The following is an 11,879-nucleotide window of genomic DNA, read 5'->3' as shown; positions in this document are numbered from 1 at the left end:
TAATTTAGTTCTAAAGAAATGAAATGACACTCGCGCCCATCTCTCGTTCAAGTCGAAGAAAATGTTGGATGCAATTTTGAAAGTTCTGTGATAGAAATTACATTATTACTCACTGTTCCTGGTTTTCATCTCTATTTTAGTAATGTTACAAAAGTTTTGCAACTATAACTAATTTTTTAGATATAAAGTTTGCTGAGAAATATTTATGTTCCTTTGTTATTGCATGACTTGCAACAATGAATTTTTCAGTAATCGATAATTTGTTTAAATTAAAATTCAAAAACTGATTACACCATTCAATTCCGAGGGAAAAAATACAAAAAAAACTGTCTCATTGTTTGACCCAAAACTTTATTTTTGTACAGTATTGCTACAAACATCTAAGTCGAATTACAAATGCACAAATGATAAATTATCTCCGGATGATTTGAGTTTACAGCGATACAAAGTATTAGAGGTGTTTTAAAATCTTATGAGCTTTGACCTTCATATGCGCAGAAACATAATTCCGACCGTCGCGTCGCCTAAATTATTCTACGTCCTAAAAACATTACACCTATTATGCACAGTCTCTCTCGAGCTCTCTTAACGTAAACAAGCCTTTGATCCGATTACAAATATGATAATAAAATGCCCTATTCTTTATTATTTTAATTTAAGCAATAAAAATATATATAATGAACGTTCGCCAGTTGACTTTATTGATGCCCGAGCGCCTTAGTTCATCTCTGGTTGTAACGAGGCACGTGGTCTAATTGTGAGTCAATGTTTTCACAACGTGCTTATTAGAAGAATTATGCGGATATGCCACGCCTTTCGCGCATTTCGCGGCTCGTGAGATTTTGAAACTACTCTACCACAAATTACTTTTCCGGTTTTTATGTTCCAATAAATTGTCTATTGAAGATTAGTTAAGTCATGGTCCTTTTTTAAATGTACCTTCTTATTTTATACAATTTTATCACATCAATCTACCTACATCCGCCGTTTTACATATAACGAAATTTTCTAGATATTTCTTTTTCTTTTATTGTATCCATTCAATTTGTTTATACTGAACATATGAAAGGTTACACTGAACAATTTTTAAACGATTGTTACAATTTTTTCATAAATGTCGTATTTCTTCTATAAATAATGGACATTTCGCCCTATTTCTTAAATTTTACAAACGCACAATAAGTGAGTTTTATGGTACCTATTTCATCAATTTTTATACAAATTATACAAATATTTTGTAAACAATTATTCAATTTATATAATGAAAATCTGGGCTGAAGAATACTCATGCAGTAGGGTCAAAAATGCATGAGCGAGAATAATAATACAATAATTTTGTTGGTCCTGCAAGTTATTAATCACTTATGGAGTATTTCAATTTCTTACAAATAAAATTACCCGCTGAATTGGAAAATGCATCGCTACTTGTCAGAAGGCAAATGTTTATGCACTGGTACTCCACGCCTTACAATAAATTTTAAGACATATTTACAAACAGATTGAAAATATATTGATTAATAGAGGAAATGATGCCGAGACACCATGTTCATCAGATCTTAATCCATGTATTTTCTTTTTGTGGATTGTGTTAAAAGCTTGAGTATGTTCTACTTCAGTCACGTCAAAAAATGAGTTATGGGATCACAAAACAATGCGTATTGCATTCTAAAGATATGAATAAGTACCAGCTAAATTTCTTCTTATAGAGCACCCTGTATATTTATAACAAGCTTTTCTTAGGATTACTTAGATATAAGGTTTGTCTATTTCTAATATTATTGGGGGTATGGCCATAAAAATGTGTATAAGTGTAATCTGTTAGAAAGATAATATTAATGATATAGGTATCTATCTATTTAAGTTAAGATTAAGGTTTATGTAACATATAGATACTGTGATACTGATTTTATTAGCACAGTGCAATTGAAAAAAATGTGTTGAAGCATCATAGGCGCTAAGTGTCATTTTTCATGATACTGAGTTCGTACAATAGAGTGCTAAATATATACATGTTTTTCATGTGTTTCACTTAAAGTCGGAACACCTCCGTATGGCGATGGGGTTGACCGATTTCCAAAATTCTTTTTTTTATGTGGTAGTACTCAAAAAGGCCTACTTTTTGATATTATATTTTTCGACATGTGATCTTTTCTTCGGCCTACTATCATTAAGAAAAGACCCTACTACCACATAAAAAAAAGAATTTTGGAAATCGGCCAAAAGCATCCTAAATACGGAGGTGTTCCGACTTTAAGTATATTCAAGTCATGTGGTAATACTTAAACATTCTAATTTTCCTATTAAATAATAAATATCACAAAGTGTTAAGTGTCAGGATTTGTACTTTTGCTGAAAAACTTAATCTAGGAACTTTATTTACAAATAACATATTGCTATATTAGGATTAAAAGTGTTACTTTTGTGGCGAGCAAATTTTGTATTTGCGAGGCGAAGTGTAGCTTAGCCGAGCGGATGCAAAATTGCCAGACAAAAAAGGCACTTTTAATCCGAATAAATCATGCTATTTTTTCTCCAACCGAAATCCCCCATTCACTTACTTTGTCAAATATTAGTCGCCATATTGCTAATTGTGGTTCAATTTGCTGAAAACTCTGTAAAATGGAATCTAATGAAGATTTAGGTGTGCCTGAGATACTGGAGTGTGCGAAAGAAGTATCTTTGAATCTTCTCCCAAAGAAATATCGAGAAATTCATGAATGTGTTTACCAACGTTTTATGGATTGGTGCAAAGAAAAAACATTAAGGTTGTATTCAGAAGATGTATTGGTGGTGTATTTCTCAAACTTAGTAAATAGTAAATAGTCAACGTTGGATATAACAATATTGATATTGATATAAGCAAATATTCAAAGTACGTGCTTTTCTCAAGAGACAAAATGAGGGATATGTATGTATCGAAAAAATTGCGAGTATTTACAAAGGAGCAAATTGATTGCTTTTTGACTAGTGCACCTGATTTAATGATGAAGGAAAACGCTTTAAAAATAAAAGAACATTTTAAAAAAGGCTTCTTTATGGGTCAACCTAATATTGGGGATTGCAGGTACATGCCGTTCTGATGAATTAGTCAATTAAACAGTAATTGATAATGTTGAAGATGTGAAATCTGCCTTAATTATAAAAATGCCCTATACCAAAACCAAGAGATCACGTTCTTTTACTGTGCTGGAAGTTTTTATGGAAAATATGTTGCTTTACGTCCTCCCGGATTGGTAGAACGTCGATTATTTCTCATATATGCTAGTGCAAGTGTCATCGAATGGTGGTCGGTATTCATAAAATCAGTGCCGTCTCGCAAGAAGAGGCAAAATTTTTGAAGTTGGACAACTGAAAAGAGTACAGTGGACACACATTACGATGAACGTCTGCTACCCTTTTAGTTGACAGCGGTGGTCACCTCATTAGTCTCAAAAGACTCCGTGTCTTTTGGATGGAGATCGAGCACTGTGGCGGAAGGCTACATTGAAAACTCACTTTTGAATAATGAAAATATTGCGAAAAGAATACTGAAAGTTGATAGTAATGATAAATCAAGCACCGTTGTCATTTCTGATTTAACATCTGAAAATAATATAACTATTAATGAAAACGTGTTGGACTGCTTTGAGAATTGCTTCAAGAATGAGAGTAGTGCCAGTTTCATTGGTTTATTTAATACTTGTTCAAATTGTGTATTTAGTATCAATGTGGATAAACAAAAATTATTGTAAATATTGTTGAATAAGCTTTTATAAATTAAAACTTGATTAACAATTTTAATTTAAGGGTTAAAAGTATCAATTTTAGCTCCTAGGATTAAAAGTGTGAATACTTTTGTTGCTAAGATACCTTTTTTTTCTCAGTAAGGAAAATGTCAAACTAAGAGACATCTGACAATCAAAAAATGTCATAGTATTGTGAAAAATGTTTTTTTGTATGTAAAGAAAAATAGAAAAGATGAACATACAATATTCTAAAAGAAACTTATATTTCATAAGGCCCTATGACATCTTTATGACAAAATATAGATATCTTATTTTTCTATCCTGGGCAGCATTGTTGTTTACTTCCATTTAGAAGCTATATTCATATACAGAATAATGGCTTTTATTTAAAATATATTTTTTTGACCACAAAAATTTTATACTATTTTAGTCAAATAACTCAGAAATCACTTTTTGACATTTAGTCCCTTTGATATTCCAAAGCTTGAATTATAGAAATACTAATTAAATAATTAGCAATAAAAACGTACCTCATTTCCTTCAGAATTTAGGACATGTTTTTCGTTAGTGGGTTTAATCGACATGTTTGTATCATCATTTTGTGCAGAAATTACTGGAGAAGATTCATCATCTTCTAAATCCATTAAGTCATTACCATTATTTGTCAGCTGTTCAATTTTGGTACCTAGATAATTTATGAAGAAAGTTATAACAATTGTTTTGGTTCTGACACTGAACAGCTTTAGACTGATTCGAACTAGTTTCTCAACTGTATTTTAAGTCTATAAATGAAGTGGACAACTTATGAAAATCGATCCAGAACTCTTTGTTATCGGAACCAAAACAAGTCTAATTGTAATATTATGCAAGTGATACAAATTAGATAGGATTTCAGCGATTTTAATGTTTACGTTAGTTGTTTATGTTTTATAGTGATTTTAATTATAAAAGTGACTCAGGTAGTAGTTATATGATTTTCTATTTACTTGTTTAGATTAGAGGTATCACTCAATTAAATAAAACAAACAATCACAAAAACACACTAATATACAGGGTGTCCCATAAGCACAAAATCAAAAAGGTACTGCGACGTTCTTTGGCTCAAAAGAAGACGATTTGACCTAACTTCTATTAAGAAAAAATGCCTGGCTCCTCTGCTATTGACTGTCAAAGTTCTTGAAAGAAAATATGTTTTTTGTAATATCTGGAGAATGTCAAGATGGATTTTAATGAAACTTGCTGTGGACTTGTTCCCAAGTAAAACTCATGTTTCGATAAAGCAACCGCATCCATCTGCCTCGGGCTAGTGGTAAATTTTTGAGCGTCTTGGTACAAGAATTATCAGAACTTTTTATTTGGTCGCTGGAATTAATTCATTTTATTTTTATTGACGCATCAAACCTTTTTCGAGATTTTCGTGCTCTTGGTAAAATCTTGTAGCATTCATAGTTTTTACGCAAATTTTTTTTTTCAATTTTAGACAATCATTATCACTACAACTCAAGTACAACAACTACTCGCTACAATTACTACTATCGTAGTAAGCGATGATGTCATTTTATAATAAATGAAGAGATGACCGACTGATCAAAGTCTTAGGGTTTTGCGAAGACAACTTGGGTGGGAGTGTACGATGTACGCGGCGCGATACCCAAATCGACAGGTTCCAGATTACCGATTTACATGGATTGAAAAGAGTTTGCGGGAGGCTGGGCAATTTGGCGTTCGAGCCGTTGACCGTGTGGGTTGTCCTCAAGTACGAAATGCAGCCGTTGAGGGAGACGTTTTAAATAGGGTAGCTGGAGATCCAAATATCAGTACTCGCCGTCTGACAGCGGAATTTGACATACCAAAAAGTACAATTAATCGCATCATAAGACAGCAGCTCCTCCATCCTTATCATGCGACGTCTATTTAGGACACCATTTGGAGAGTGCAAATGTAACTGCATATTTAAATAATACTTTTCCCCCAAGTCCCCCGACTTAACGCTATTAGATTTTTTTCTATGGGGAGCCTCGAATAATAAAGTTTACCCTACTCCTGTGGAATCCCAGGAAGAATTATTGAGTAGGATTCAAAACGAGGTGGACGTAATACGGAATGATCCAAAAATTTTGAGAAGGGCTCAATTCAATTTCCATCAAAGGATCCAGCTATGCGTCCTAGAAAATGGGGGGCACATCGAACATGTCTTGTAATTCCATCATCAACTATCGTATCTATGTAATTATCATCCAGTTTCGATAAAGAGAATTGTGTCTTTCTTAAAAGTACGTCTTTACATTTTTTGAGTGTTAACAAAAAATATATCTAATGAAGTAAAATGATATTCAATCGCATTGCAACAGACTTTAAAACTGTAACCATTTTACTCTCAATATTGATATCCTAGGTAAAAGAATTGGCAATTATTATTAGATAAAGCTGCTTCTTGTAAAAGGGCAAATTTACTGCGATACATCTAAAATTGTTAAGTCGCAACAAAACAGAAAACATTTTTTTGCGTAAAAACTATGAATGCTACAAGATTTTACCAAGATACTTACTACAATAGTAGTGATTGTAGTGAGTATTTGTTGTACTTGAGTAGTAGTGATAATGATTGTCTAAAATTGAAAACATTTTTTTACGTAAAAACTATGAATGCTACAAGATTTTACCAAGAGCACGAAAATCTCTAAAAAAAGACTGATGCATCAATAAAAATAAAATGAATTGATTCCAGTGACCAAATAAAAAGTTCTGGTAATTCTTGTACCACGACACTCAAGAATTTACCGCTAGCCCAAGGCGGATGGACGCGGTTGCTTCATGAAAACATGAGTCTTACTTAGGAACAAGTCCACAGCAGGTTTCATTAAAATATATCTTAACATTCTCCAGATATTACAAAAAACAATTTTTTTTTTCAAGAACTTTGACAGTCAATAGCAGAGGAGCCAAACATTTTTTCTTAATGGAAGTTAGGTCAAATCGTCTTCTTTTGAGCCAAAGAATGTCGCAGTAGCCTTTTGATCATGTGCTTATGGGACATCCTGTATAATAATGTTTTAAAAAAAAGTTGTTGATATTTCTTATATTAGTGTTAATTCAACATTCAGTCACACTCGCACGAAGGCAGACAGACACACACAGGCTCGCACTATGCGGTATCTTAACAGCACGAGATTAGTACCCAGGCTCTAGCTTAGGCACGAACAAATATACTGATTTCAAATTTTGAGCATGCAATGAATTTGATGCAAAATTTAAACATAAAAACAACTGACCGACCTATCTTTGACAGTTTCCGAGAAAATCGCGCTTTAAAATGTCAAATGTGTCATTTATAAAATCCTTTTGAAAGAAAACAAACGAAGAAAGAGACAAACTCATATGATATCTTTAACTTACTTTAGAAGTACTAAAGTCTGATATCGTAAATAGGTTGCACTTCCGGCACATCCGGAAAATACCGGAAGTCATCTTTAATAGCAAGTAACTGCAATAATTTTAATGGAATGTCCTACAACTAATTGAGAATTCGTATTCTACAAGCAATTTCGAATCATTTTTATGTACACTTCCCTATACCCAAAGTTCGAAGTTTTTGAGATATTAAATGTTTAATGTAAAAATGTCATCTGAACGATGCATAAATGGAAAACGAAATAATCAGTCAATGCATAGATCAGAGGTGCCTAGGAATCTTAATTTTAATATGGTTGCTATGACAGGCTTTTGTTTTTAGACACCATATTTTTATAATTACTTAATTTGACATTTTGCTGTTATATTTCACATTTAGTGGTGGTGCCTATTACTTCTTTTTTATTTAAAATGCCAGTTTTTACTAGCGAACATCAAATCGACATGTTACTAGTGTATGGAGAAGCGAGAAAAAATCGCAGATAAGCAAAAGCTTTATACAGGCGACGATATCCAGATCGTGCACAGTCACATGACAAATATTTTCCTTGGCTTGAACGTGACTTAAAAACAGAAAGACTTGAGGAAGAATCTAACGAGTTTATTGTTGGTGAAGAGGCGGCGATTAATACTCTGGCGTGTATTGAGGTAGATCCAACTACTTCAGTTAGGCAAATTTCTGCTAATATTAGAATTGGACGGGAAATCGTCAGAAAGATTTAAAAAACCACAATTTTAAGCCACATAAGTACCAGGTACACCACCATCTTTATGAAGCCGATCACCAATGGAGAGTGGAGTTTTGTAATTGGTTTATGATGCAGCGCAGCGACGCCCAAATTTAAGTCGGTTTATACTTTTTTCTGACGAATCACACTTCACAAATTTGGGTATGTTCAACAGAAATAATTCAAGATATTGGGCAAAAGAAAATACCCACTTATTTAGACAAGGAGCTTTCCAGGAAAGATTTGGAGTTAATGTGTGGATGGGAGTAATTGGAACGCGCGTCGTTGGACCATTTTTCTTTGAAAATCCACTAACAGCAGACCAGTTTTTAAACAATGAAATAGCTGACTTTCTCGAAAATTTACCAATGAATGAATATTTACGCATTTATTACCAACAGGACGGAGCTCCAGCCCATAATGCCCGAAGGGTAATGGATCATTTAAATCAAAAGTTTGAGGATCGTTGGATAGGTACATACGGACCAATTATACTGCAATATCACTCCCTTAGATTTTTTCTATTGGGGTCACATTAAAGAAGCAGTGTACAGAACACAACCAGCTGATCTACAAGATCTTCGCGATCGGATTACAAGAGCGGATATAACTCCTACTCAAATGGAAAATGCATTAAGGGAATTTAAAAACAGGATTCATTTATGTCTGATCTGTTGCGTTATTCTTTAATTTCTTATCTTTACTGTTACCATGTTTTTTAAAATAAATATTATTGTTATGACTTTGACCTTAATACTAATATTTAAATAGATGCAAATATGGCGTTTAAAAACAAAAGCCTGTCATAGCAACCATATTAAAATTAAGATTCCTAGGCACCTCTGATCTATGCATTGACTAATTATATCGTTTTCCATTTATGCATCGTTCAGATGACATTTTTACATTAAACATTTAATATCTCAAAAACTCCGAACTTTGGGTATAGGGAAGTGTACATAAAAATGATTCGAAATTGTTTGTAGAATACGAATTCTCAATTAGTTGTAGGGCATTCCATTCAAATTATTGCAGTTACTTGCTATTAAAGATTAATTCCGGTATTTTCCGGATGTACCGGAAGTGCGACATTTTTATGATATCAAACTTTAGTACTTCTAAAATAAGTGAAATACATCTTATGACTTTGTCCCTTACTTCTTTTGTTTTCTTTCAAAAGGATTTTATAAATGACACATTTGACGTTTTAAAGCGCAATTTTCTCGGAAACTAATAGGACATAATACATATTTTAGTGTTAGTTTCTTCAGCAGAGTTGAAAATGAAAATAATATACAGTGTTCCATATGAAATAACAAAGTATAGGGCATTTCCGGTCAAACAGGAAGTGACGGTTAGTTATTTTTATGATTAAATATTGCATCAAATTCAATGATACGCATGCCCAAAATTTGAAATCGATATCTTTTTCCGTGCCTAAGCTAGAGCCTGGGTAGTAATCTCGTGGTCAGTCGGTATACAGGGTGTAAATGATAAGTTTAGCCAAATTTTAATGTCAAATTCTACGCTTCCTTACGGAGATATAGGGTGTTAAAAGTTTCAAATATTTATATTATTTTTCCTGTAACTTCACTGGCAAAAAATATTGAGTGATGAAATTTGGGGAATGATATTTTTTAGTAACTATTTTTTCATGGATAACTTATTTCAAAATATACTCCAGTGGCGTAGTTATTGGGGGAGTAGGGGACCTTTCTTGAAAAGATCGTGTGCCACTGGTTTTTTAAATAATTTGAAATTGATTGCTAAATGTGTAATATTAAATTCAATACCTAATATTTTTGCGAGATTTCAAAACACTACACAACGCCACTGATTGTGCGTTACAGAAAGTTTACATGTTATTTTTCATACACCCTGTATGTCCGTAGAGAAGCGTCCTACCAAAAATTTTTATAGGGTAATACTAGATTATTTTCATCGGTAGAATACACCATTAAAGTTTGGCTAAATTTATCATTTACACCCTTTATATACAGGATGTGCCATTTAACACTCCCGCTGCCAATATCTCCGAAATGAAGAAATTAATTTCACTTCCGGAAACTGGGATTGTTAGCTCCCTCGATTAGCTTCAAACTGCAGTTAGAATTGTTATTTCAAATCTTTCCGTATAGATGGCGTGGCGATACTAAAAAATGTTTTGGTTCCTGGAACGTGGAAATACGGTTCATCTGAAAGATCGTTAAATTTTAAGTAATTTTTGTAATATAAAGTTTTTCCCCAATATTTACTTGTTTTCAAGGCATGTCGACTTCAATATGTAATATACTTTTAAAATATTGTTATAATGGCTTTATACACATACTAACAAACAATAAATTATAAAAAAAAACTAATGAACAAATACAAAAAAAATTATACAATGGTAAATCTTATAAGGGGCAGAGATGAACCATAAGTATTTTATCAAATATTAAAAAATTCAGTCATAGGTGGCTCATGTCATTTGTATAAAATAAAACATGTATGAAAAATGACACATATTAGTTTTCCAATAATTACAGTTTTTCATGTAGTTGATCGTTTGTTTTTTTACAATTTATTGTTTGTTAGTTAGTATGTGTTGTGAATAAAGCCATTATAACAATATTTTAAAAGAATATTTTGTCTCAGTATGATTTAAATAAAATAATAGATTTTCCTGTTACATCATACATTGCATATTGAAATAGACATATCTCGAAAACAAGTAAGTATTGGGAAAAACTTTATATTACAAAAATTACTCAAAATTTAACGATCTTTCAGATGGACCGCATTTTCACATTGTAGGAATCAAACAATTTTTTAATATCGCCACGCCATCTATACAGGAAGATTTGTACTAACAGTTCTAACCCCATTTTGAAGCTATTCGAGGGACTTAACAACCCCAATTTCCAGAACTAAAATAAATTTCATTTCGGAGATATTGGCAGAGGGAGTGTTAATGACACACCCTGTATATATAGAGTGAGTCAACGCTGTGGCAAAGCTGATTTATCGCTAGAATATAATTGAGGCAAAATATTTCAAAATAGGTTAGGGAGAGGAGGTGGCAAAAAATGTACATTTTAAAAATAATTTGACTTATACACGGTGCAGCAACATCCCATATCAAAAATTACAACCTCCATAAATTATTAAAATATATTTAAATATTTAAAAATTCAGGACCTTTTTTGTAATCTTATTTTTTCATTTATTGTTGGTCATAAAAGTTGGTATAGTATTTCTATAATCATTTTTAAAATAAATAAATAAAACACAGAAAATGTGTATTTTAAAAATTTTATTTTATGGGTACCTACAGACCCACTAGCAAACTTAATATTATAGTTAGTTTTATATTTCTTGCTATTTTTTTTAATCTAAATAAAACATCTCTATAATTTTAAAATTATGGCAGTCAGGAACCCTACCCTTAACACTATTTTTTATAATTTCCTCAAAAACAGATTTAAAATTGGTGTTAGTGATATTAATTATAGAATAATATTTGGAGAATATATCTTCCATTTGAATAAAATAATTAAAAACATTAGTGCAATAAAATAATGATCTTAATTTATAATTTGTAATTTTTATATTTGGTAATTTAGATCCCAAATAATTTATACAAGTTTCACAAGTTTTACATTAGTCTTTCTTGACTTAATATATCCAGCTCTAGAAAATTTATGTATAAAATATTTCCGTTATCAGTTTGATAATTCGCTCTTAGAGGATTAGCTAAAACTGTCCTACACCAATAAGTGTTAAATTCACAGGCCGACAATAAAAAAATCGTGTGTTTTTGAACATGACCCTTTAGTAAAATTTTCTGCTGAATCCGAATATGATAAATTGTTTGGATGTGAGGGATATCCCCTACTCATCCGTATCTCTCGCTTGCTTCTTTGAAAAATAAAAATAAATACAAATCCAAACCAAAATTAAAAAATATTTTTGAAATAAAAGTTCCCTTTGCTCGTACACTTAACCTCGTTCCCAGACAGCATTTACAAATTAC

The 11,879-nt window shown here is 32.0% G+C and overlaps 1 protein-coding gene across 1 annotated transcript in view; it reads right to left on the bottom strand.

Moving 5' to 3' along the window:
• Nucleotides 1–11,879, bottom strand: part of LOC108904788 (protein king tubby) — a 113,216-nt gene that overhangs the window by 34,260 nt on the left and 67,077 nt on the right. Inside the window, exon 4 of the mRNA XM_018707464.1 lies at nt 4,256–4,410. Within this exon, the coding sequence (XP_018562980.1) occupies nt 4,256–4,410 (155 nt within the window). The remainder of the gene's footprint in view (nt 1–4,255; nt 4,411–11,879) is intronic.

Source organism: Anoplophora glabripennis, unplaced genomic scaffold (assembly GCF_000390285.2).
Source record: "Anoplophora glabripennis isolate ALB-LARVAE unplaced genomic scaffold, Agla_2.0 scaffold175, whole genome shotgun sequence".
Classification (NCBI taxonomy): Eukaryota; Metazoa; Arthropoda; class Insecta; order Coleoptera; family Cerambycidae; genus Anoplophora; species Anoplophora glabripennis.
The sequence above is the reverse complement of the archived record's forward strand: the minus strand, read 5'-3'. Positions and strand labels throughout refer to the sequence as shown.